The sequence below is a fragment of the Emydura macquarii genome, unplaced genomic scaffold (assembly GCF_026122565.2).
Source record: "Emydura macquarii macquarii isolate MOO-44397 ecotype Brisbane River unplaced genomic scaffold, CSIRO-AGI_Emac_v2 contig_915, whole genome shotgun sequence".
NCBI lineage: Eukaryota > Metazoa > Chordata > Testudines > Chelidae > Emydura > Emydura macquarii.
In genome coordinates this window covers 1066711-1093986 of record NW_027131052.1, presented here as the reverse complement: position 1 = coordinate 1093986, position 27276 = coordinate 1066711, and the positions used below count along the sequence as shown (strand labels likewise).

The following is a 27276-nucleotide window of genomic DNA, read 5'->3' as shown; positions in this document are numbered from 1 at the left end:
ATCTTCTTGAGATTTCATTCCATCACTTGCCTGAATTTGGTCCCTGAGGCCAGAAATCTCTGAATCCTCCTTGGTCTCAGACTTTTCCTTGCTTATCTCCTTTGCCTGTAAATTTCCTGTTGCATTTCTTACTGTGGCCTTGCCTCTCCTGAAGTCCTGATTTATGCCTTTATCATGCCTTCATTCTTGGTCTCTAAATTCCTCTTCCCTCTGAGCCACTTGGTCTCTTCCTTTACTCTTTAACTTAATTCCCTTCTCGGTAAAGCATTGGTAACATGATCTGTAAAGGGTCTGTGCAAAGCAAGGCTTGAAAACATTCAGGTGAACAGTAGGAGGAGAGATTAATAAAACTGGGACTTCTCAGCTTGGAAAAGAGACAACTGGGGGAGGGAGGGTTGCTATGGTAGAGGTCTATAAAATCATGACTGGTGTGGAGAAAGGAAATAAGGAAGTGTTATTTCCTCCTTCTCGTAACACAAGAACTAGGGGTCACCAAATGAAATTAACAGGCAGCAGGTTTAAAATGAACAGAAGGAAGTATTTCTTCGCACAACACAGTCAACCTGTGGAACTCTTTGCCAGAGGATGTTGTGAAGGCTAAGAATATAACAGGGTTCAAAAAAGAACTAGATAAGTTGATGGAGGATAGGTCAGGGCTCGACAAACCCCAGGTGCCAGGTCACCATGGCGCCTAGGAATTTAATTCTGGCGCCTAGTTTTTCTCCCAGTGAAAGACTGGGTCCCGGGGGGAGCGGCTGCCATACTTCAGCCAGGGCACCACTACGTCCATGTGGCAGGGCCGGGAGGGGGGAGCGCTGCAGTTGCTGTGCTCCGGTGCCCTGCTGCTGGGCCCACATTGTGGGAGAGGGGTTGGGGGAAGGGGCGGAGCTGGGAGGGGAAAGCAACTGCCATGTTCTGGCCAGGGCACCCCACTGCTGGGCCCACGTTGTCTGGCTTCTTAATTTTTGGGCTGGCTCCTAGCTACAAAGCAAATTTGTCGAGCCCTGGGATAGGTCCTCCAATGGCTTTTAGCCAGGATGGGCAGGGATGCAAAACCATGCTCTGAAGTGTCTCTAGCCTCTGTTTGCCAGAAGCTGGGAATGGGTGATGTGGTGGATCCCTTGATTATTACTTGTTCTGTTCATTCCCTCTGAAACACCCGGCATTGGCCACTGTCAGAAGACAGGATACTGGACTAGATGGACCATTGGTCTGACCCTGTATGGCCGTTCTTATGTTCTAGAACACACTGTAGGTGCAAGCTTCCTGTAAGGGAAATTGACAAGTCTCTGGTCACTTGCTGACTCTAGTGAGATCTTTGGCAAAAGCTTCTGAGCAGCTGTGAAACTAAGTTATTGGAGTAGGAGCTCAATTTTCTGGTGTTGAGATACAGGAAAGAGGTCAGGGAGAGGGGGATTTTCTCTGCCCTCAAGTAGCTGGTGAGTCTTCCAGTTGCCCAGAATGCACTAGGTAACAACTGGGGAGGTGGCCAGATACTTGTCACTCTGCTGCTTGGGAAGGAGACTCTGAAAGAACAAGGTTTGGGAGTGGGAGGCTCCTCTCTTTTCCATCAGTCGTGGTGGGAAGAGTGGAGAAGAACAGAGGAAAGTGAGCGGAGCGAAGGACAGCTCTGGTGTGGGTGTCAGGAGTTTTCACATAGTCAGAGAGCAGGGTGGATGCACCCTGGGTTTTCATCCTGGCATTGTGTCCCTGTATTTTGTATGTGCATCAGATGCCCTTTCCAAGACCTGTGTATAAGAATTAAATGAGTTGTAGCTTACTGGAATCTGCTTGTATTTCAGCATCCAGCCCTGCCCAGATGTGAAGTACGGCAAACGCATCCATGTGTTACCGATTGATGACACAGTGGAAGGGATCACAGGGAATCTGTTTGAGGTCTACCTTAAACCATACTTCCTGGAAGCATATAGACCAATCAGAAAAGGTAAAGACACCGACCCCTAAAATCCTGGGGAAAGATTAAAGATTGTGACACATTTTGTAATGAGACTGACCACAAGGAGAAGAAACCTGTCTGAATCTGTAGACGGCATTGCTTGCGTCTCACTGGCGTCTTTGTGACTAAGGGTGTGTTTGCATTGCGCTTAGACCCCTGTGGCTGGCCTGTGCTAGCTGACTCAGACTTACGGGGCTTGGCCTAAGGGGCTGTTTTATTGTTTAGACTTCCAGGCTTGGGCTGGAGCCAAGCTGTAGGACCCTGCGAGGTGGGAGCGTCCCAGAGCTCAGGCTGCAGCCCGGGCTCAGAAGTTTACTCTGCAATGAAACAGCCTCACAGACCAAGCCCTGGGAGCCTGAGTCAGCTGGCATGTTCCAGCTGGGGATTTATTTTTAGTGTAGATGGACTCCTTCCCCCCTCCCTCCCCAATCTTGCCATTCCTGGTCTAACCTCCACCACTGGGTTCCAGAAGTAGGTAAGTTGCCAGCTGCTGGGTGGCACACAGCAGCATAATGTTCCTCTACCCGCAGGGTTTGTGCGGCTCTACAACTGCTTTTGGGGCATGCGCAAGAGAGGATCATAAAAGGCTGGGGATGAACTGGGGAGAATCTTATCAGACTAACTTCATATTTTTATGGGATTCCAGGGTGGGTCGATAAAGGTAATGGTGTTGACACACTATTCTTAGACTTCTGTAAGGCATTGGACTTTGTACTGCACAAGATTTTGATTAAGAAACTAGAATGATGCAAAATCAACATGGCAAACACTAACTGGATTAAAAACTGGATAACTCTCAGGTCTCAATGCAATTGTAAATGGGGAATCCTGATCATTGACTTGGTGTGTTTGTGGTGGGGTCCTGCAGCAGCTGGTTTTTGGCCACAGGATATTTAACACTTTTATCAGTGACCTGGGAGAGAAGATAAAGTGATCACTGATGAGTTTTGCAGCTGACAGCTGGGTTGGGAGAATAGTAAATAATGAAGAGGACAGGTCAGTAATAGTGATCTGGATCACTTGGGAAGCTGGGCACAAGCAAACAATATGTGTTCAATATGACCAAATGTGAAGTCATTTGTCGAAGAACAAAGAAAGTAGGCCATACTTACGGGATGGGGACTCTATCCTGGGAAGCAGTAGCTGTGAAAAAGAACTGGGGCTTGTGGTGGATCACCAGTTGAACGTCCGCTCCTAGTCTGACACTGACTGAAAGGGTTAATGCCATCCTGAGATGGAGAAACAAGGAAGTACCTTCATGGGGAACAGAAACTTGATAGTAGAAGGCTCTTCAATCTGGCAGACAGAGGCAGAAAAAGAGCCAATGGCTGGAAGTTGAAACCAGACCAATTCAGAGTAGAAATAAGGTACACATGTTGAACAGTGAGGGCAGTTAACCATTGGAGCAACTGACCAAGGCTTGTGGGTGATTTTAAAATCGCCAGTGATTAAGACTCAAAATGGGAGGTTTTTCTGAAAGATCTACTCTAGCCCAGACATGGGCTGGTGTTATAAAGGAGCTCCAACTAGATGATCCCAGTGGTCCCTTCTTGCCTTATAATCAGGCCAAGGTATCAGAGGAGGGAATATGCCAGGCTAAGATATCTGGCCAGTCAAGTTTTCACCATGTGGTAGGTTCTACACAGAGCTAAGTGCCTTCTGTATGTGGAACTGTCCTGCTTTGGGATCCACAGCCACCCACTTCTGGTGCTGCTGGCTAAGAGTTCCCCCTCCCCTGGCCAGGCTGACAGCTTGGTGGTGGGAGGGGAAGGACACCTAGGTACCCCACTTTCTCTTCAACTCTCACAGAGTGAAGATGGGGAGGAGGGAAAATGAAAGGAGAGACTGGAGCAGAGGAGGGGGATGAGTGCATAGGTTGAACTCCCAGCTTTGAAACTTGAACACTGGCAGTCACTTGCTTTGCATACAGGGAAAAAAATGGAGGGAGCCTTGGTTGCAGTGACTTTCCTTTTCCTCTCCGAGTGTAACTTCGCCAGCCAGAAGGATTCCAGTTAGTGTGCACTGAGGACAGGGCTCCTTGAATTGGTTTCTTTTGGTCACTACATTGTAGTTTTGGAGTTGGGCGTTCTCTCAACCCACTGCTAGCCAGTCAGCTGGCTGACCCTTTCTGGGCCTGACTCCCAGGAGATCTGCAGTTCTTGTGCCACTGCTGGGAGGGCCCGGCAGCCTGTATTGGGGATCTGGAGTCACTCACTTCAGGAGCAAGCATGATGCGGTTTGCACGTTGACTTATGTGATGTGGTGAAGCCTCCTCCAGTAGGGCAGCGGCTGCTCCATAACCCAGCTCTTACCTGTGCAGGTTATTTTAGTATTTTCTGAGTGGGGAACTCTTCTCTCCCAGCTGTTGACCTTGTTCCTGATCAAAGCTTTGGAAACATTAACCACAAGGGAGGCGGTTTAGTATGCTGACAGTTACAGTGCATGCTGCGTTTGGCATTAACACACAGCATTGGTAAATGGCGGCTACTGGCACCCCTTTCTTACCAAGTACATGCCGCCTGCCCCCATTGGTCCTCTTTGGTAGCATGGGCCATACATGCACTGCTAACTGCAGGTCACTGAAATGCGGTGATTCTTCCAGGTGACATTTTCCTCGTGCGTGGAGGGATGCGTGCAGTGGAGTTCAAAGTGGTGGAGACAGACCCAAGCCCTTACTGTATAGTGGCTCCAGATACAGTGATCCATTGTGAAGGGGAGCCCATCAAGCGAGAGGTAAGCTGAGCCCCAGCACCTAGTTTCTCCCACAATACCCTTTTTACAGAAGAGAATCTATTTCTAGGGGAGCTCCGGGGGTATGTATGTATGTGTCTGTCTTTTAGGTTTGCTGTGCAGACCTCACACTTCCTTTTGGAGCATCTAATATTAACTGTTGTCATACAGTGGTTTGTTCTGGAAGCTTAAATTCATAACTTTGCATGGTTTGAGATGATAATCTGTAACCCACTAAGCCCCTTGTCGTCCTATAACTGCAGAGCTGTTAACTGGCCAACTCATCTTGAGTTGTCTCTTACAATACGTGTTACTTGCTTATTTACGCTGAACACTCTGTCCCACTCTGTGTTTAGCCATGACTCTCTTTGGACTTGTCTGCACTTGAAAGGCTGCAGCGGTGGCATTGCTGTAACACTTCAGTGTCGGCACTGCCTGTGCCAGTGGGAAGGGTTCTCGTGTTGATGTAGGCAATCCACTTCCCCAAGAGGCGGTAGCTAGGTTGACAGGAGCATTCTCCTGTTGACCTACTGCTATCTGCACCAGGGGTTAGGTTGGTTTAACTGTGTCGCTCGGGGGTGTGGATTTTTCACATCCCTGAGAAACTCAGTTATACTGACCTAATTTCCTAGCATAGATCAGGCTTGAGTCCCCTTCCCAAACCAAAAGAAGATCTCTGTGTAAGCTCGAAAGCTTTTCTGTCTTACCAGCGGAAGTTGGTCCAATCACAGATGCTACCTCAGCCACCTTGTGTTCTGTTACTGCAGTTCCCATGGCCTGTAGCAGATGTGGCTGGCCAAACTCAACTCTTTTCCTGGGAGGGAAAGGACTGAATATGGACTTTAGAAAAGACTTCCAAAAGTATCTAGTGACTTTTTTTTTTATTTTGGGTACCCAATTTGGGGTGCCTGTGGGGGTCTGATGTTTGGAAGGCAAGTGCTCAGCTCTTCCTGTAGATCAGTGTCCAGGGTTGTGCATCCAAAATTCCAGACACTCCAAAGCAGTAGCTCCTCCTGAAAGTCCTGGCCAGTCTGCATGTTGGGTAGGAGACACTGGAGGGACTTTAGGTGTCTGGGCACAGGTGCCTCTGCAGTCTCGTGTAGGAAAATCTCGGGTGTGAGCCCCTTCAGCTGATGGCTCTGAGGTCACTCACCTAGCTACTGCTGGAAACCAATCACAGTCCTGTAAATAACGAAGGCTGAGTACAGATCTCTGAGCGCTGCAAGACCTGAAATGCTGCCACTAACCTTGCGGGCAGGGGCGGGGCGGGGCATTGATTGTTACACTGATGATAATAGCTAGAGCTGGCTTTAAGCTTTCTGCAGAGTTTGGTATCTTTACCTTCCATGGTGTGAGTGAGTCAGTCCTAAAATAAGAGCCTCGTGCGGGTAACTCCCTGTTAGCCAAAGTGGTGTGAGTGGCTTGACTGAAATGTATCTGCCTAATTCCTTAAAATATAATCCCTGACATTGATCTTCCCTGTGTAATTTCATCTTCAGGTGAGCATTACTAGAGGGTTGCACACTTCATTGTTTATGCAGGCCCAGGTAGTGGGAGGGGCCAGAAAGCAGCCTTTATCCCTGAATTTATAGCTTTTTTTTTTTTACAAGAAACTGCCACTGAATCTACATTTGATTACGTTGTCTTTGTTTTATCAGTTTCATATCAGCTTCCCCTTGGCAATCCCCATTTGATGCTGCTTTTCGGCCTGTCACCACAGTCAGTAAAGCTCTCCCACTGATGCCTAGAACGTTCCTGAAATTGGACATGTTCTTCAAGTTACAGACCGAGAAGTGCCATTGAGTTGGCTGTTAGGTGTCGCTTTTCACTCAGCCAATAAATTGTGGATCTTCAGCAAGGCCTTTAGCTTGTGCCAGAGCCACTCAGCTCTGAGCTGTTCCAAGAGACGAGCCACTACCATAAATGGTCCTTGCTGTCATGTAAATATTCCAGTTTTGCTACTTGGTGATGTGCAGTGACACATCAGGAGCTGTGAAACCAAGGCACGTGGGTACCATGGTGATGGGCGTAGTATGAGAACTAGAATAATTACTCTTTGGGGCTAGCATCCTAGTCTGTTGCTTGGTGCAAGCCAACTCCCTCACAAGCCTGAAGTGTATTGTATGTGTTAGGCGGCAAAATGCTGGCCTATGGATTGAATTCTGGGAAGGACGTTTGGAAGGGAAGAGAGACCCTGGCAGTTCCCCCAACAGCTGCTGGGTGGGAGGAGGTATTTTAAAAACATTCAAATTTCACTTTTAAACTTGCTGGAGCTCCACAACCTGTGACGTGGCTACACAGAACCAGCTCTCAGCCAGCTGACTCCACTGCACAGTTCGGTAGCTTGCTTCAGGAGCCAGGCTTGTGGTCTGATTTATATATTATATATTTATAACTTGGGATGCATACTGCTTTGCACTGCCGTAAAGGGAGTTACAAACATTGCCCCCTCAGCACCTCACCGTTTTACAGCTGAGGAGACTACCACAGCTGAGACTCTGTGATTTGCACCAGGCCACAGGCAAATCCATTAGAACTGTTCCTGATTCCCACTTCTGTGCTATGGCCAGTGGCCTGTGCCCTTCAGTAATCCAGTTGGAGGGAAAGAAACTTCTCAGTCCTGAGGGGTTCTCCCCTGCTTTCTCTGGTGCCTGAGGACTTCCAGGTCCTGCTCGGCTGAGGAGAGTGTTGTACTGTCTCTTGTTTCCCGTGTGCACTCATGACGTTCCCTGTTGGCAGGATGAGGAAGAATCCCTGAATGAAGTGGGCTATGATGACATTGGAGGCTGCCGGAAGCAGCTGGCCCAGATCAAGGAGATGGTGGAGCTTCCACTCAGACACCCTGCACTTTTCAAGGCCATAGGTGTAAAGGTAAGGGTCCACCTGCTAATGTCCTGCACGTGCCATGGGAGTGATTGGCCTCGCCCAGTGCGTGAAGTGCTGCTGGGTTCTTCCTTCTTGGTCCAGCACGAGGTTGGGAGTGCACTTGGTGCTGGCGGGGAAGTAACCTGGCACCTTTCTTGCTGACCTCAGGAGTCCCGTTGCCGGCGTAGGAAGCCACCTTCAGCGTTCAGGCCACCACTCTGTTGGGTGCAAGTGAAAAGCTAGAAGCTGGGGTCTGTTGCACAGTGATTGAGGTGCAGAGAAGTCTTGCTTTGAACAGCCCTGCCGCCTGTAGGATAGTCTCTTGTTTCAGGGTAGTGCAGAGATTGATTGCTGCTGCCTGAACTATCATGGGCGCTTTGGCGTGAATGCACTCTTTAGATTCTCTTCAGGTTCGTTAGGCATCTGCGGAGACGTTTGAAATTAACTGACTAACAAAGGCCCCGCTTCTCGTCCTCAGCCTCCCCGTGGAATCCTGCTGTATGGCCCTCCTGGTACTGGGAAGACCTTGATTGCCCGTGCAGTGGCTAATGAAACTGGAGCTTTCTTCTTCCTGATCAATGGTAAGTTGCATGAATTCCTTATGCCCCAAGTCTACTTTAAGCACTCGTTTGAAATGTGCATCCGGTGCAGGGCACTGACGGAAGGCAGCCAGGCGCTTTGTAAGACCCCCTCAGCTGAGGGGAAGCACCTCCTCTTTAGTCTTTTCTGACCTATTTCAGGCATGCCTCTGGGCCATTTGGAGCCCATTCTTGTGAAAATCCCTGTAGTGTCATCACAGAGTAACTGCAATCTCCTCATGGACAACGAGAGTTGTAAAGTTTTGTGCAGACCTAGGACATAGATCCTCTCCATCAGGACTCCATCTCCCCTCTGCTATGGTAGGGAGTGTGGAGGTTGCAGGTAGACACATCTGGCTACATAATACATCAACAGAGATCTTCAGCCTCTGCCAGCATATGGCATTCATGAAGGGATAATGGTACCCTGGCTGGTCTGTACTGGAGCCTTCCATGGTCATTTTTTATATGGGGAGCTACGTCAGCTGGGAGGAGCTTTCCCCAGGGCTGTATGTGACAAAGGGGAAATGTTCTTAAAGAATACTGTGTGCCTCAGTTTCCCCTACGTGTATTCAATCTGTGAGATCTTTGTAGTGACCATAAGCGGGCAGGTGTGACTGAATCTAGCTGCCTGGCACAGACCGCGGCTGGAGCCCATCCCCTTGCAAGGTGTTGGAGAGGAGGGGGGTGGTCAGGTGACCTCTTTGCCTGGGGAAAACAGACAAGGCAAAGGGATGGAGGCGGGGAGGCTTGTCATGGGCTGGCTGGCTGGAAGAGTCAGTCCTCTGTGAGGGATCTGAGGGAGCAGAGCCCAAAAATGGGGCTCTGGAACTTCCTCAGATAGTTGTTGCTGTAACTTTCTGATTCTTGTGCTAACAAAGTTCTGTTCTACGCTGTGTTCTGGAGAACTAATAAACCTTCTGACTCCCACGCTGCCTGTGGGAGGGTCATGTAAAAGCTCCCCAGGCCTCCCATCCAGGGGGATTCACTGAGGGGTGCTCACGGCGGAATACGGGTGCTGAATGCTCTGAGGCCTGATTCAGGACATGGCTCACCACCCTTTGGTGATCACATCGTGAGACTAGGATCACAGTGTGGTGGAGTCCCAAAGGGCTGGGTCGGAATGGGCTGTGGAATCATAGAATCATAGAATATTAGAGTTGGAAGGGACCTCAGGAGGTCATCTAGTCCAACCCCCTGCTCAAAGCAGGACTAACCTCAGCTATATCATCCCAACCAGGGCTTTGTCAAGCCTCAGCTTAAAAACCTCTAAGGATGGAGATTCCACCACCTCCCCAGGTACCCCATTCCAGTGCTTCACCACCCTCCTAGTAAAAAACTTTTTCCTAATGTCCAACCTAGACCTCCCCAACTGCAACTTGAGACCGTTGCTCCTTGTTCTGTCATCTGCCACCACCGAGAACAGCCTAGCCCCATCCTCCCTGGGACCGCTTTTCAGGTAGTTAAAGGCTGCTATCAAATCCCCCCTCATTCTTCTCTTTTGCAGACTAAACAAGCCCAGTTCCCTCAGCCTCTCCTCATAAGTCCTGTGCTCCAGCCCCCTAATCATTTTTGTTGCCCTCCGCTGCACTCTCTCTAACTTGTCCACATCCTTTTTGTAGTGGGGGGCCCAAAACTGGACACAATATTCTAAATGCGGCCTCACCAATTCCGAATAGAGGGGAATAATCACTTCCCGTGACCTGCTGGCAATGCCCCTCCTAATGCAGCCCAATATGCCATTAGCCTTCTTGACAACCAGGGCACACTGCTGACTCATATCCAGCTTTTTATCCACCGTTACCCCCAGGTCCTTTTCTGCAGAGCTGCTGCCCAGCTCGTCGGTCCCCAGTCTGTAGCTGTGCATGGGATTCTTCCTTCCTAAGTGGAGGACTCTGCACTTGTCCTTGTTGAACCTCATTAGGTTTCTTTTGGCCCAATCCTCCAGTTTGTTTAGGTCACAGTATATGGTATATCCAGCAGTGGCCCCATTTGTCTGTTTGCTCAGTCTTGTCACGCTGAGTGTTTGGGGCAGTGAGGGGGTGTGCTTAGGGAACCGCCTTTTCTTTTGATCTTGGTCAGACTGCATCAAATTCTGAGGTTGCAGGCAGGACCATGCAGTGTGAGAGTGACCAGTGTCAGCAGTTGACAAGCAGGCTGCAGGGGCCGGAGGACATGGTAGGGTAATGCTCTAGCTCTTCCTCTAGAGGTTTGAGCTCCCACTGCATCACAGAATAGCTACATAGTAGGTAAGGACCTAGTCTTTGAATGGGAGTACCAGAGCTGCAGTAGCAGAGCGTGCTATAGGGCAGGACATACGTGCATCCACAGAGCTGCATAGGGGAAGCCTACGTGAGCACCTGAATCAGTAACACTTCGCCTTGTTTGCCTGTTGTAGGAGATCTCTCATCCCCTCCTTCCTTCTGGAATTCACATGCTTACAAAAGGTCTGTCCCTGCTGAAGTCTGTTCAGACCCTCTGTGGAGGAACTAATATGAAAAATGATCTCATATTTTTAGCCCGTACAGAAGGAAATTATATCTGTGTACTGCAAACCGCACAAACAAAAGGCAACTGTAGTATTTGACTCTCTCTTTCCCTAAATTCTTTACTGTGTAATCTGGTCACTTCTCTTTCAAGTCAGAACTGACACCAGCAATCTTCAGTGATGTGATAAGCCCTGGAGAGAGAGAAATAGGCTAAGTAGGAGTGAAGATAAGATGTCTCAGTTATTCTAACTTAGTGTAGTTAGCTGGTTTGGAGACTCGAGGCCGGTGATTTGCTGCTGCTGTGGGCTCTGTGAGGAGTCCCAGCCATGACTGTTCCCAGTTCTGTTTAAAAATAGAAACATTCCTTTGCAGGTAGCAGTGTAACTTTGACTCTGAACAGTGAGTAATTCAGTCACGTGTCCTGTTGGTTAGTTCCTCAAACGCTGTCATCTTGCTGCTGTTTTCCAGGTCCTGAGATCATGAGCAAGCTGGCCGGTGAGTCTGAGAGCAATCTGAGGAAAGCTTTTGAGGAAGCTGAAAAAAATGCCCCTGCCATCATCTTCATTGATGAACTGGATGCCATTGCTCCAAAGAGAGAGAAGGTAAACAAGGCGTCACCCCTGCATTCCCACAGGCCGGTTCAGCGCATTTGGTGTGGCCAGTACGTGAGTGTAGTGCAGGAGCAGTGAGATTGAGATTGGGATTGAGTCTGAATTGGGAAGAATCCCAAGACTGGGACTAGCACAAAACATCTTGAGGATTTCACTAACTCTGCTCTTGTCAAGCCGGTATCCGGTAGACAGTGCTGCTTATGTCTGATCTCTTGCTGATCTGCTGTTTTCTCTCTCCATAGACTCATGGAGAGGTGGAACGTCGTATAGTGTCTCAGCTGCTGACTCTAATGGATGGCCTGAAACAGAGAGCACATGTGATTGTTATGGCAGCTACCAACAGACCTAACAGCATTGACCCAGCACTCAGGCGATTCGGTAACTGCCCTTACTGCCTTTTTGTTGTTGCATCCACTGCTTTGTTACAGGTTGCGCTTGAGTGTTCTCTGATGAGGGCCGTGACATGACTGATTAGAAATCAGAATGGGCCAGTAATGTCGTAGGTCTGATTAACAGCTTGCTGACTCATCTCTTCAGGTGCTCACTGGAAACGCGTTTCTGGCTCCCAGCATTTGGTGTCGCTTTCTATGCTTCAGGGTTAGAAACAGCAGACATTGCAAGATACGTTACTGCTGGCAAATCCTGCTTGAAGGCAAGCCCCTGTCTCAAGTGGCCATTTACTTGTAAACAAAATTCTGCCGGAAACCTTGAATGCTTTAAAGACCACCACTACTAGTTGTAGTGCCGCTTCAGACAGGCTCATCCCTTAGCTTGGAGTAAACCCCAACTTGTCCTGCCTTAAACTTAAGTGTTGAGACATGTCCAGGGAATTCTCAGACCCCGATTTTCAGATTTTTGTGCCGAGAATGAATGTCCAATTTGCCTGAGCAGTTTCTGCCAGGCTGCAGCAGCAGACTAGTGGAACTTGCACAGACGAATGGCCAGTTAAATGCACAACTAACCGCCTGAGTGCATAGTCATGGTGATGCTGTGCAGTTGTGGCATGCTCACGTTTTTGCATATGAGTATTAATTTTTATTGCAGCACTGGCAGGTGGGATCGTGGTTCTTTCATGCTGGGTGCCGTAACACCATGCCTACCCATCTTAGCTACTGCAACGATAGGCAGTCATGGGAGAGCGTTAAATCTGGCTCCAAATACTTGAACACTCCCTGCTTGCGCTGCGCGTGCATCAGTAGAAATGAAAAAGGAGCCACACTGGGAAACTGGGTGTAAGCAAACAACGTGTTTTAATACAGCTAAATGCATACATTTGGGAACAAAGAGTGTTAGCCAGACTTACAGGATGGGGGACTCTATCCTGGGAAGCAGCAACTCTGAAAAAGATTTGGGGGTGATAGTGGATGATCAGCTGAACATATGACTCTGGCCAAAAGAGCAAAGGTGATCCTGGCTTGCATTAATGGGGGAATCTGGAGTAGGAGCAGAGAGGTTGTTTTACCTCTGTCTGGCTCTGGTGCGACCCCCTGCTGGAATCCTGTGTCCCGTTCTGGTGCCCACCATTCAACAAGGATGTTGGTAAATTGCAGAGGGTTCAGAGAAGAGCTGCTAAAGTGATTAAAGACTTCGAAAACCTGCCTAATAGTGATAGACTAAAAGTGAAGGTTATGGGGTGACTTGGTTACAATTTATAAGTATCTAATGGGGAACAGATATTTAATAATGGGCTCTTCAGTCTAGCAGGGAAAGGTAGAACACGAGCCATTGGGTGGAAGTTGAAGCTAGACAAATTCTGACTGGAAATAGGGGTGAGTGTAATTAACCATTGGAACAAGGGCTGCGGTGGATTCTCCCTCACGGACTATTTTTAAATCAAGATTGGATGTTTTTCTAAACATTGTAGGGATTATTTGGGGGATGTTCAGTGGCCTGTGTTATACAGGTCAGACTAGATAGATGATCACAAGGGTCCCTTCTGGCCTTGGAATTCGTTTGTGCTGCTGCGTCTGTTAGAAACAGAGCAGTGTTGGTGAGGGAGAGACTTCTCTTCATCTAAGTGTAAATTACTTTAGAAAAATGACTAAACCAAACAATGATCCTCTAAATTTGCCAATCTTGGATTCCAATTAAACCACTGTTTTCACATGTCCTGAATTGCTGAATCCCTCTCTCCCTCTCAAATCTCTTGGTTTCTTTTAAAGCATCCATAACTGTAGTATCAAAGTACTGAGATCTCCTGGAACATGTGTATGGCCTCATTTTGCTTTTCAGTGGGACCGAGGACAGGGGAATGCAGTAATCAGAGTTTACCCTCTTGCAGAGAATTCAGCAGCTAGGTGTGTATTTTGTGCTCCGCAGGTCGCTTTGACAGAGAGGTAGATATCGGTATCCCTGATGCCACTGGACGCCTGGAGATTCTGCAGATCCACACAAAGAATATGAAATTGGCTGACGATGTTGATCTGGAGCAGGTTGGTAGCATGCTTCCTGGGAAAGCCTCTGTTGTAACAGCAGATTACATGTAATGAGGTGTTCTCATTAAAGTGTTATGTAATGGATGAATTATTGCAGTTATGGTGATGGATTTTATCCATGGAATTGACAGGACAGGATGCTGGACAGGCAAGGAATCTTTTGCTCTTACTGTAATTCTACCCAGACTACTTGTGACCTAAAGTCACTGCCATCTGAAAGTAGCATGGCTGCATAAGAACTAAGAATGACTATATTGGATCAGACCAATGGTCCATCTAACCTGGTGTGGCTAGTACCAGGTGCTTCAGAGGGAATGAACAGAACAGGGCAATTATCGAGTGATCCATCCCCTGTTGTCCTATCTCGGCTTCTGGCAATCAGAGATTTAGGGACGCCCAGAGCATGGGGTTGCATCCTGCCCATCTTGGCGAATAGTCATTAATGGACCTGTCCTCCAGAAACTTAGCTAATTCTTCTTTGAACCACTGATACTTCTGGCCTTCCCAACATCCCCTGGAAATGAGTTCCGCATGTGATTGTGCGTTGTGTGAAGAAGTACTTCCTTATGTTTGTGTTAAACCTGCTGCCTGTTAATTTCATTGGGTGACCCTTGGTTCCTATGTGAAGGAGTAAATAACACTTCCTTATTCACTTTCTCCACATCAGTCATGATTTTATTGACCTCTGTCATATTCCCATGTCATTTCTTTGCCAAGCTGAAGAGTCCCAGTCTTTTTCATCTCTCCTTGATGAAAGCTATTCTTATCCCTAATCATTTTTGTTGTCCTCTTCTGTACTTCTCTAATTGTAATGTATCTGTTTTGAGATGAGGTGACCAGAACTGCGCGCAGTATGCCAGCTATGGGAACATGGATGGCTAGAGTGGCATTATGATATTTTTGTCTTATCGATCCTTTTCCTAATGGTTCCTAACATGCTCGTAGCTTTTTGACATTCGCTGCACATTGAGCGGATGTTTTCAGGGAGCTATCCACAGTGACTCCAAGATCAGCTGGTAACAGCTAATTTAGACCCCATCATTTTGTATGCAGAGTTGGGAGTTTGTTTCCCAATGCACATCAGTTGCTTTTAGGCCAGTTTGGGGAGTGTTGTGCTACCATATCCTCAGATGCCCCAAGTTGGCAGTCTCCTCAGAAGCCAAGGATTGACTGGACCACAGACTGAGCTGTCTGAGTGTTTGGGGGGGGTGCACATGTGCGTGTGTCTGAGTGAGGCGGTGCAGTGTACTTGCAGGATCAGTCCTGTGGATGGAGAACTCCTATCTCGAGGGCTGTCATTTTGCCCCCTTTCTGAATTAAAGTCCGAACTCCGATCCCGTATTGGGCTTGGATTACTTTTCTGCCTCTCATAAAACGTAGCTTCTCCTTGCCTGTGGACTGGGGTGCTGTATGCTCATCCTGAATTTACAACAAATCATCAAGGTTCCTGTCCCCCAAAGGTTTATTGCATGTCTGGCTGGCTGCATGTTTGGGCAGAGAACCGGAGCATGAATTCTGCCAGTGTGATGTTTGCACATGTCTCTGTAAGTTACAGCTGATGCTTTGCTTTCAGGTGGCCAATGAGACCCACGGCCATGTTGGTGCTGACTTGGCTGCTCTTTGCTCCGAAGCTGCTCTTCAGGCCATCAGGAAGAAGATGGATCTCATAGACCTGGAGGATGAAACCATTGATGCTGAAGTGATGAATTCACTGGCCGTGACCATGGATGACTTCAGGGTAATGCAGAAATGTTAACAGTTTCCTGCTGGCACAAGTCTCTCCCCCTGTTCATTACTTTCTTAGCGCAAGGGAGCGCAGTGTGTTAATTCATGTGTAACACTCTCTCTCCTGGTGCTAGTGGGCTTTGAGCCAGAGCAATCCCTCGGCTCTGCGGGAGACTGTGGTGGAGGTGCCACAAGTTACCTGGGAAGATATTGGTGGGCTAGAAGATGTCAAGAGAGAACTCCAGGAGCTTGTGCAGGTGAGAGCAATTCCTGGGCTAAATCGCTTAATTAAAAACTCGAGAGAGATTCCTCGACAGGCTGCAAATGGAGATATTTACCTATCAAAGTGTTTCTGATAAATCATAGAGTCATAGAATATCAGAGTTGGAAGGGACCTCAGGAGGTCATCTAGTCCAACCACCTGCTCAGAGCAGGACTAACCTCAGCTATATCATCCCAGCCAGGGCTTTGTCAAGCCTCAGCTTAAAAACCTCTAAAGATGGAGATTCCACCACCTCCCTAGGTAACCCATTCCAGTGCTTCACCACCTCCTAGGGACAAACTTTTTCCTAATACCGAACACAGACCTCCCCCACTGCAACTTGAGACCGTTGCTCCTTGTTCTGTCATCTGCCACCACCGAGAACAGCCTAGCCCCATCCTCCCTGGGACCGCTTTTCAGGTAGTTAAAGGCCGCTATCAAATCCCCTCTCATTCTTCTCTTTTGCAGACTAAACAAGCCCAGTTCCCTCAGCCTCTCCTCATAAGTCCTGTACTCCAGCCCCCTAATCATTTTTGTTGCCCTCCCCTGTACTCTCTCCAACTTGTCCACATCCTTTTTGTAGTGGGGGGCCCAAAACTGGACACAATATTCTAAATGCGGCCTCACCAATGCCGAATAGAGGGGAATAATCACTTCCCGTGACCTGCTGGCAATGCTCCTACTAATGCAGCCCAATATGCCATTAGCCTTCTTGACAACCAGGGCACACTGCTGACTCATATCCAGCTTCTTATCCACTGTAACCTCCAGGTCCTTTTCTGCAGAACTGCTGCCCAGCTCGTCGGTCCCCAGTCTGTAGCTGTGCATGGGATTCTTCCTTCCTAAGTGGAGGACTCTGCACTTTTCTTTGTTGAACCTCATTAGATTTCTTTTGGCCCAATCCTCCAGTTTGTTTACGTCACTCTGTATCCTATACCTACCTTCCAGGTATCCACCACTCCCTCCAGCTTAGTGTCATCCGCAAACTTGCTGAGGGTGCAATCTACCCCATCCTCCAGATCATTAATGAAGATGTTGAACAAAACCGGCCCCAGGACCGACCCCTGGGGAACTTGGCTTGTGACCGGTTGCCAGCTAGACATGGAGCCATTGATCACTACTCGTTGAGCCCTATGCTCTAGCCAGTTCTCTATCCATTTTATAGTCCATTCATCCAACCCATACTTCTTTAACTTGCTGATAAGAATACTGTGAGAGACAGTATCAAAAGCTTTGCTAAAGTCAAGGTATATCACATCCACCGCCTTCCCCACATTCACAGAGCCAGTCACCTCATCATAGAAAGCAATCAGGTTGGTCAGGCATGACTTGCCCTTGGTGAATCCGTGTTGACTGTTCCTGATCACTTTCCTCTCTTCCAAGTGCTTTAAAATGGATTCCTTAAGGACCTGCTCTATGATTTTTCCAGGGATTGAAGTGAGGCTGACGGGTCTGTAGTTCCCTGGATCCTCTTTCCTCCCTTTTTTGAAGATGGGCACTAGATTTGCTTTTTTCCAGTCCTCAGGGACCTCCCCGTTGCCACGAGCTTTCAGAGATAATAGCCAATGGCTCTGAAATCACCTCAGCACCCTCGGGTGCATTGCATCCGGCTCCATGGACTTGTGTACGTCCAATCCTTCTAAATAGTCTTGGACCTGTTCCTTCAGCACTGTGGGATGTTCGCCTCCTTCCCATTCTGTGCCACCCAGTGCAGCAGTCTGGGAGCTGACCTTGTCTGTGAAGACAAAGGCAAAAAAGGCATTGAGTACCTCAGCTTTCCCCACATCCTCTGTCACTAGGTCGCCTCCCTCTTTCTCTAAGGGGCCCACACTTTCCCTAATCTTCCTCTTGTTGGCAACATACCTGTAGAAACCCTTCTTGTTCCCCTTTACGTCCCTTGCTAGCTGCAACTCCAATTGCGCTTTGGCCTTCCTGATTTCATTCCTGCACGTTCGAGCAGTGTTTTTATAATCCTCCCTAGTCATCTGACCAAGCTTCCACTTCTTGTAAGCTTCTTTTTTGTGTTTAAGTTTGCCAAAGACTTCTTTGTTAAGCCAAGCTGGACGCCTACCATATTTGCTATTCTTCCTGCACATTGGGATGGTTTGCTCCTGTGCCCTAATAAGGTCTCTTTTAAAATACAGCCAGCTCTCTTGGATTCCTTTCCCCCTCATATTAGCTTCCCAGGGGATCCTGCCCATCAGTTCCCTGAGGGAGTCAAAGTCCGCGTTTCTGAAGTCCATAGTCCGTATCCTGCCGTTCTCGTTTCTTCCTTTTGTCAGGATCCTGAACTCGACCATCTCATGGTCACTGCTGCCTAGGTTACCACCCACTTCTACTTCCCCTACCAAATCTTCCCTCTTTGTGAGCAGCAGGTCAAGAGACGCACGGCCCCTAGTTGGTTGCTCCAGCACTTGCACCAGGAAATTGTCTGCGACACTCCAAAAACTTCCTGGATTGTTTGTGCTCTGCTGTATTGCTCTTCCAGCAGATGTCAGGGTGATTGAAGTCTCCCATGAGAATCAGGCCCTGTGAACTGGAAACTTTCCCCAGTTGAGTAAAGAAAGCCTCATCTACCTCATCCTCCTGGTCTGGTGGTCTGTAACAGACACCCACCACATCACGCTTATTGTTCTTGCTTCTAAGCTTAACCCAGAGACACTCAGCTGACTTATCTCGTTTCATACTGGAGCTCAGAGCAGTCATAGTGCTCTCTTACATACAGTGTAACTCCTCCCCCCTTTCGCCCCTGCCTGTCCTTCCTGAACAGTTTATACCCATCCATGACAGTGCTCCAATCGTGAGAGTTATTCCACCAAGTCTCAGTTATTCCAATCATGTCGTAGTTTCTTGACTGTGCCAGGACTTCCAGTTCCTCCTGCTTGTTTCCCAGGCTTCTTGCATTTGTGTACAGGCACTTGAGATAAGTAGCCGATTGGCCTACTTTCACAGTATGAATCGGGAGGCCTCCCCTGCTGCACCCTCCTCCTTCTGCTTCCTTGTGGGTACCTCTTCCCCACTTACCTTCGGGCTTAGGTCCCTGTCCCCCGTCGAAACTAGGCCACCGCTTCCCGAACAGTTCCATCTGGTATCTGATTTCCTCACACTTGACTGTAAACTTCATGCTGCTTCCTGTCAGTTTTAAAGGGTGGGGTGCACATGCCGTGGGGAACATTGTGCTTTTCTGACTTGTGGTAAATTGCAACTACACTGAGACGTCTCAGCAGATCTCGCATGGGTGCTAGCAGTGGTGGAAATGCTGTTATAGATGAACACCGGAGTTCTCGTGTCATCTAGGTTCGAGGGGGAAAATTGCTGAAGCTTCAGTGTAGACAAGACCATCATATCCTAGGAACCAAAGGCTGAAAGCAAGTGCTGATTCTGTGCTGTCAGGGAATGGGAGATGTTTGATCGAGGGCTTTCTACTCTTCTGAAGTTTTTCCCAAGAAGAGATGCTGGAAATGCTCTTCTCTGTTATCCCTGTGATGCCAGGATCGGGGCAGTCTTGACATGCCTCTGTCTTCAGCTGCATGTCACTGTCTGCAGGGCTGATGGCGAAGACACATCACTGCCCTTCTGTGAAATATGAATTGGAGACTCCTCCTCTTTTGTTCTCTGTTTTTAATCCATTCCAGATCAGTAGTAACAACAGCCTCCCCTAGCCCTGGCCATGTGTCAAGTGAGTTGGTAGGGCTGTCCCGTTTCCGGTGGATATCACGGTCTCAGGAGAGAGATCCTGGCTGAATGAGCCACAGATTGAATTTCCCCCTCTCACCTCTAGCATGGTCCCTGCAGGGCAGAGATGAGGCGCACTGGTAGGGCACAACGTGCAGGAAGCTTGCCCTGCTGCTAACCAGGCAGTACCTGGTCTGGGGATAACCAGGACTCTTCATGCCCCAGGACTGTGGATGATCAATGGCGTTCTAGACATTAGAATCTGGCAGGCAGAACCCTTTACCACTCACAGGGTCAGGGTGTGAGCCTTTGGTCTGGCTCATTATTCAGTGCGGGCTGATGTTCGATTTCTCCCTTCTCTAGTACCCTGTGGAGCACCCAGACAAATTCCTCAAATTCGGCATGACCCCTTCCAAAGGGGTCCTGTTTTATGGGCCACCGGGCTGTGGTAAGACACTGTTGGCTAAAGCCATCGCCAACGAATGCCAGGCCAACTTCATCTCCATCAAGGGGCCCGAGCTTCTCACTATGTGGTTTGGTGAGTCTGAGGCCAACGTGCGTGAGATCTTTGACAAGGTAAGTGGCTTTGTTTCCTATCCAGGGTTTTGATATGAGGTCACGTCTCCCCAGAGCATCACCTGTGCTGAGCTAGCCTGGCAGCCTGCTGGCCCCAGGCCTGCCTTCATTTTTGTCACATGATCAGCTGGTGCCATCTGGAGGCATGAGCAGACCCCACGTTCTTAACGTTAGAAAACGAATGACCCTACCTGATGGTGTGAGTCACATAGATGTAATAGGCTTGCTTCTGCTACCCGCTGAGCCTGTAGCTATTGGACAATAGATGCTCGGATATCGTGGTGATGGGTGCAGGATAAGGATCAGAATAGAAGGGAGCCAGGGTTGTTGAAAGGTAACTCCCCACCCCCTTAAATCTCTATTACGTGGGGCGTCCCATTAGCCACCCTCTGCCTTCTAGAAACCTGCGAAGAGCTGGTGATTCTGGCAGACTCCGCTTTCATGGTCCTCAGCCTTGTCCAGCAATGCACACGGCTCAGTGAGGCCGCCCGCCTTCACGGGTCCTTCAGTGAAAAGTGGAGCCACTGCCCGAGATGCGGGCTTGTCTTGGGGTCTGCTTTCGGAGCACGGTGCCTGGCAGTGGGAATGGAGAGTTGGAAGGGGAGTGAGATCTCCTGCAGGAAGAGCATCAGTCCAGGCAGAATGTGTCCTAGCTTCTCTCCAGGCCTTCTGCTAGGGCACGTTGCTCCCAGCTCTGGGGGGAGCTCGTCAGGCCATTGCTGCTTGAGCACAAGTGTTTGTAATGTAAACCTGGGCCAGTCCCAGAGCTGCCCTTCGGTCCGGCAGCACGCCAGCCCCCTCCGTGTGTGATGAGAGAGGCCTTTTATTTGTATGTCATAGGCCAGGAGATGCTTCCTGGGAGTTGTGATGTGATCTTGGCTCTTGCTGTTAAGCACCCACAGGAACCGTGTCTGTTTTCCCTGGGCAGGCCCGCCAGGCAGCGCCCTGCGTGCTGTTCTTCGACGAGCTGGACTCCATTGCGAAGGCTCGAGGCGGGAACATCGGGGATGGTGGTGGCGCCGCGGACCGTGTCATTAACCAGATTCTGACCGAGATGGACGGCATGTCCACCAAAAAGAACGTCTTCATCATTGGTGCTACCAACAGGCCAGACATCATCGACCCGGCCATCCTGCGTCCTGGCCGCCTGGATCAGCTCATCTATATCCCCTTGCCTGATGAGAAGTCACGGGTTGCCATCCTCAAGGCCAACCTGAGGAAATCCCCTGTGGCCAAGGCAAGCCCCGAGCTCTTTGACCAAGGCTGTGGTGGTCTTGAGGGCCTGCTCAGGAGCGAGGGGAGGAATGGCAGAGGCGGCGGCTGCTGCTGGCACAGAGGGGGATGGGGAGGGAGGGTGGTGTCCGAATGCTACTGACTCGTTGGACGTAAGAGTGGCGGCTCCTTACAATACAGCCGTCCTTACCTGCTGCCATGGAAGGTCTGCAGCCGCCTTCTCCCCAGTGCCTCTAAGGCCCGGACCCAGTGCGTGCTGGGAAGGGGAGGAGCTCTGCCTGCTTCTAAAGAACAAGGTTCCCTGCCGCAGATAGAAAGCGGGAGAGGGAAATGGAGCGAGAGCCCCAAAGATGAATTGGTGGAGCCACAGCGCCCGTCTCCAGGAGGCAAACCAAATGGAGCAGACCTGTCCCGGGCCGCAGGGCCCACACTGGGCCAGTGCTGGGTTTTTGTGGTGGGGGCTGGCTGGAGAGACTGAAATGGTGTATTGGTTTGAGTGTGTCCCTGCCACATGGGGCTCTAGAGCCCTGCTGATCTCCGGTGCCCCCTGGGTGTCCCGCGGCACTCCCATGGCTTGTGCCCTTCCCCAGCATCCTGGCACTGAGCTGGGCGTCCACGCTCCCCGGTGGCATCGTTGTCCTGACACCGTCCCACCTTGAGCCGGTGACTTCAGGGCCGTGCTGTCTGGTGCAGCCTGATGTTGCTTCAGTTTATCCCAAGCGCTGCCATCTGAACGAAGGGCCCTGGACCCACGCTGCACCAAGCCTGCCTTTCCCAGTGGGGAGAGCAACACAGAGGCAGCTGGAGCTGCCTGCCCAGGTTCTGGTGGGGCACATGGGGGAGAGAGGCCTTTTCCTGCTGCTGGCTAATTTTAGGGGGGCAGCCTGTCGCCTTGAGGGCCCATGATGCCTTGGTTTTAGCTGGGCGTGTTCATGTAAAGAATGGGTCTCCCTGCCTCTCCCGCAGGATGTGGACCTGGAGTTCCTGGCCAAGATGACCAATGGCTTTTCGGGAGCTGACCTGACCGAGATCTGCCAGCGTGCTTGCAAACTGGCCATTCGCGAGTCCATTGAGAACGAGATCCGGCGGGAGCGCGAGAGGCAGACCAACCCTTCTGCCATGGTGAGTGAGGCTGCTTCTCGGGGCCAGGAGAGAGGGGGGCCCTGGCTGTCTGCAGGCGGCTGGTGCAGGTCTCCCTTGCACCCGGGGTCGGTGCACGGTGCTTGGGCAGCATTCCCAGCCAGGCAGCAAAGCACTGAACTGGATCCGTGTAGGTGCCCTTCAGAGCAGGTGGGCTCTCTGCTCTTGGTAGTCTCAAAGGCTGGGCTGGTGGGGGTGGGACAGGCTTTCCCGTTGCCCCAGGCACTGGCATCTGCCAAGGAGACCCTTCCCTGGGGGGCAGTTTCCCCTTTCCAGTCACTCCCGCTGGCTGGAACCAAAGCGGAGCGCTTGGCTGGTCAAAGCCGGGTTTGTGCAGGCGAGCCATGGTTCTCTGATGCGTTGCAGGAGGTGGAGGAGGACGACCCGGTGCCGGAGATCCGCAGGGATCACTTTGAGGAGGCCATGCGCTTTGCTCGCCGCTCTGTCAGTGACAACGACATCAGGAAATACGAGATGTTTGCACAGACTCTACAGCAAAGCCGGGGCTTTGGCAGCTTCAGGTACCGAGGGGCAGGTGTTGGTGGGCTCGGCAGCTGGGCTCCAGCGGGTGCTAGTGTTTGGGGATGCGATCCTCTCCCCGCCTCCCAAAAACTGTCTCACTTCCTGTCCTACATCGTGTGCTTTGAACAGCAGCTGGGCCCACCCCAGGAGGGGCTGCACTTCCATGGCAGGTGCTTTGTAAAGCGCCGTGAGCCCCTTTTGGCATGAGGGTGCTGGGGGAGGTCTTAGGTTGTTGGTTTAAATGCAGGCAGAGCCCCTAGCAGCAGTAAGCAGAGAGTACAGCTTCCTCCCTGTTTGTCTCTGAGCTGGGGGGCAGGTGTGGAGGGCAAGGGGGCGGCTGTCGTTGGGAGGAGCCTGAGTGGTGTTTCTCTTCTCTTCCTTCTCACAATGCACTGTGCAGATTCCCGTCAGGTAACCAGGGGGGCGCCGGCCCCAGCCAAGGCACAGGAGGCGGCAGCGGAGGCAACGTGTACAGTGAAGACAATGACGATGATCTCTATGGTTAACGTGCTGCCCTGTGCGGACCAAACTCCAACCCGGGCCATGTTGTACAGGGCAATTCCAATGTTCAATGGACTCTCGGCTTCTTCATTCCTCAGTCAGAGCAGGGTAGCTGCACGTCAGACTTTGTACAGGGGTGTCAGTGGCAAACACAATAAAAGACAAACTGGTGTGCAGTCGGGAGGCAGACGGTGAATTAACAAGGGGAACTGGCTTAATTTCTGAGAAATTTCTGTTCTAGTTTATGTGGCAGAATCAGCAGCTTTAGCAAAGGGTACAACGCTCGCCTGTAGAAAACCACAAAACGAATAAAAAAAGTAAATAAAAATCCCATAAAATTCCAACCAGGCCCCGGCCCTTCCTTGGTGGGGCCCGGCCGTGGCGTAGCCAGCTCGCTTGCCATAAAACTTCTGCGTCTCACTAGCCTCCCTGGGCCTCGTCACCCACCCTCCCCGGCCTTGGCTGGAGTTGTGATTCTCTCGCCTTTTAGTTCATGTTCGGAAAAGAAACTTAGCAGCTCACAAGCAGTTTCTAACGTCCTCCCCACCTCCCGTAACATGGCAGTGACTGACAGTTCCTTCTCAAAGGGGCCGTGAGGCTGCATCTCTTCTGAGCTGGGACCTGTGTTGCGGGCAGTGTGGTGGCTCACATCCCATGGGCTGTCAGCCTGCGGTAGATTTGACTCTGCACTGCACCCCAGCTAGGGGGCTGGTTCGACAGCTCCCAGTGGGTGTTCAGCAAATGTGTGTGTGCAGTCTGGAACAGGAGCTTTCTCTTCACCATCTTCACTTGGTGCTCCACAGCATGTCAGGCTACTCCCAGGGGCCCACCTTCCCCTTGCGCTGCAGCCAGACCTAGCCAGGCCCATGTATGTCTGTAATTCTCACGCATTGTTCCTCTTCCCGGGGCCCATGGTCTCTGCAGCTGAAGGATGCGAACAGCAAGAGGAAAGGAGGGGGGCAGTGGGAGCAATGCCCAGCCCCTGGGAGCAACCTGAGTCCAATAGCAGTGGGCGTGATCAGCTGTGGAATAGGCCCCCAGGGCATGGTGGAAGCCCCATTGCTCAGGGCATTTAAATGAGACGACCTGGACCTGCAGCCTAGACTCCCAGCTTCCCACCCTGTCTCACTGCTGGAATGACTCCACCACCTGCCCTGCCCTGTCCTTCCCTGCCCACCCCAGCAGGAGGGGCAGGCCCAGTTGCCCGTGTCCTAGGACTAATCAAGTGCTAAGTACTAGCCCACCTGGCTTTGTTCTAGCCAAGCCAAGCTCTTGTCCTCCCCGGGCTGGGGAGCCAAGCTATGGGCTGGGGGAAGCAGCAGCTGTGAGGGAGCTGGCCTCTGCTGTGGCTTTTACCACCGTCTGAGATGCTCGTCATAAGCACCTGAGGGAAAAACGGTTTAGAAGAAATCACTAAAAACGGGTGCGTGACGGGTTGAAAACCGAGGCTCAGAATTGTGCTCCCGGGTTTGCTCTCAGCCTGGGGAAGCAGCGAGTTGGCTCCTGCAGCGCTGTCCTGGAGCCGCTCCTAAGCAGTATTTTCATGAGCGATGTGGCTGAGGGCGTGATGCACACACGAGGGCTGTGGCCATGGAGCCAGGGGGTTGCAGGCGCTGTGGAGGACGGGGGTCGAATTCAAAACGAGCTTGAGAAACTGGAGCGAGGGGGCATGGGGGCTGGTCTCAATAAGATGCCACTCAATAAAAACAGGTGCCTAGTGCTGCGTGGAAAGAAAAATCCAAGGCCCAGCCACCCCCTGGGGCCCAGCTGGCTAGGTGGGCGCACTGCAGCCGAGGCGCTGGGGGCTCACAGATCGAACCTGAGCCAAGCGGCGGGCGCTGTGGTGAAAAGGCCAGGCCGGTGCATTGACAGGGCGGCTGAATGTGGGCCCTGGGCGGTGATGCTGACACGCGGCTGGCGCTGGTGCGACGTAAGGGGCTGAATGCAGCACGGAGCTGTGGGTGAGCTGTTAAACCCTACGTCGTCGCAGGTTAGTTCAGCCGAGGGAGGTTGTGGAATCTCCGTCCCGGGCGGTTTTTCAGCCCAAGTTAGCCCCGCAGCAGCCAGGGGCGAGCTGCAGGTACTGGGGCCTGCCTCGGTGCCGGGGGCTGGCCGCGCTGCCCTGCGTGGCTATGACTGCACAGGCTGGGCAGGGTTGTCGCTGATTTCCTGCTCGCGTTCCAGGGCCGGGTTCACCGACAGGAAGGGTAGCGGTGGGGGGGGCTCCGAAGCAGGCTGCAATTTTAGGTGACAATAACAGAGGCAGAGCCTGCAAGTTACGGGAGGCGATGGTACCGCTCTACGTGGAGCTGGTTAGGCCTCAGCTGGAGCACTGTGTCCAATTTTGGTCACCGATGTACAGAAGGACAGAGAGAAACTGGAAAGGATCCAGAGGCGAGCGACAAAGATGCTCCAAGAACACCGAGAGCCTAAATACCGTCGCGGATCTGGGCCCAAGTCACCCCCGCCCCTATGCGCAGCTGGCTTCCAAACCCCATCACCAGCCCCCAATGGCCATGCTGCCCCTGGTGCCAAGAGTCTGTGGGGTTGGGTGCCTTGGAAACTTCCCAGAACCTGATCTCCTGGGCACAGGGAGCTGTCCTTTGTCTGATGCCCCCGGCACAATCATGCGGTTCTCTCGGCACCAGGGCAGTGAGCTCACGCTGGGGCTGAGGAACGCATGTAGGCATGGGAGTCGGTGGTTCTCGCCCAGCTTCTGCCACCAGCCAGCTGCCTTGGGGAAGGGCTCGGCTGAATGCCCGGGCGTGGGTGCTGGTGTGGGGCAGGCGATCAGAGCCCCGCTAGGGCTCAATTCTCACCGTGGGCTTCCTGGGTCTGGGACACCCAGAACTACTTGGGGCTTTTGACAATGTTACCCACGATCTCCTGGCCCCCAGCGCTATCAGGCCCTACCTCGCCCAGCCAGGGGCTGGGGTGCAGAGCCCCATGGAAGCGACCCGCCCAGGGGAACACGGACGGAGGCCGGGCAGGGTCTGGTTGGTTTTGTTACGTTGGAAAGTCAAGCCCCAACTGGGGAGCTCCGGGAACGCAGAGGCCAAGGCCGTGAGCCCCGCTGAGTCTGGGACGTCAGCTTAGCAAGCCCTCAGGCCTGCCCCAGGCACAGATCCTGTCCTGGACTAGCTGCCGTTAGGGTTTGGTTTTCCCCCCACAATAGTTCTGCAGGCCCAACCCCAGGCCTGGGTCCGGTTATCCTCCGCCAGTGTCGCCTCCGTCCCACCCGGGACTAGCTGCAGGCACCTGGCGCTGGGATAACTGCACCGTGCTGGGGCTGGGCTGTTTAACGTGCTGCAGTTGTGTGTTTAGGGGAGGCCCTGGGGAGAAAAGCTCTCAGCTGCCAACGCCCCGTGCCCCTGGGGTCCGGGGCTGAGACACCTCCATGACGCAGGACTGCATCCTCCAGCTGCCCAGAGAAGAGCCGCCCCACCTACCCGCTCGCTCTGCCAGCCGGGCAGGGCCTGGGGAAACACCTCCCTGTGAAGCGAAGCAGGAGGCTGACTTTGCATGGCCAGGCAGCAGCGAGGGGCCCTGCCGTTTGTGGGTCACCCGTAGACCGGGCGTCAGGCCGAGGGGCCCCTCAGCCCGTCTCATTGCGGTGGGTCGCAGAGCGTCCGGCCCAGGCTCCAGCTGCAGGCAGAGCGAGAGGAGCGGGGCCGAGGGGCATCCAGCGTCCGGCCTGCGACGGCCCCTGGCCGCCGTTACCTCTGCGGGGCTTTCTCCAGCGCCTGCCGGCTGCCGTCCCTCCCTCTGCAGAGCCGGCGTCGGGTCGTGGCCGATTTCCCAGAGGCCTCTGGGCCGAGCACCAGGCTCCGGAGCCGAGCCCGGCCCGTGGGTCCAAGCTGCAGCGATGGCTGGTGTGGGGGGCGGCACAGGTGAGTCGGGGGCTGTCTGTGCTCACAGAGCTGCGCCGGCGGAAGCCAAGGTGGTGGGGGGGGGGGGGGCACAGCCAAATTTCAACA

The 27276-nt window shown here is 51.7% G+C and overlaps 1 protein-coding gene across 1 annotated transcript in view; it reads left to right on the top strand.

Annotated features, from left to right (window-relative positions):
• The window catches only part of VCP (valosin containing protein), a 32676-nt gene extending 8123 nt beyond the window's left edge, over nt 1-24553 (top strand). The window contains exons 4-17 of the mRNA XM_067543546.1: nt 1803-1945; nt 4560-4690; nt 7427-7558; nt 8031-8133; nt 11088-11221; nt 11473-11608; nt 13550-13662; nt 15239-15403; nt 15525-15647; nt 19691-19903; nt 20832-21140; nt 22103-22258; nt 22643-22797; nt 23199-24553. Of these exons, the coding sequence (XP_067399647.1) occupies nt 1803-1945; nt 4560-4690; nt 7427-7558; nt 8031-8133; nt 11088-11221; nt 11473-11608; nt 13550-13662; nt 15239-15403; nt 15525-15647; nt 19691-19903; nt 20832-21140; nt 22103-22258; nt 22643-22797; nt 23199-23304 (2119 nt within the window). The 3' untranslated portion in view covers nt 23305-24553. The remainder of the gene's footprint in view (nt 1-1802; nt 1946-4559; nt 4691-7426; nt 7559-8030; nt 8134-11087; nt 11222-11472; nt 11609-13549; nt 13663-15238; nt 15404-15524; nt 15648-19690; nt 19904-20831; nt 21141-22102; nt 22259-22642; nt 22798-23198) is intronic.
• Nucleotides 24554-27276: the final 2723 nt, after the last annotated feature.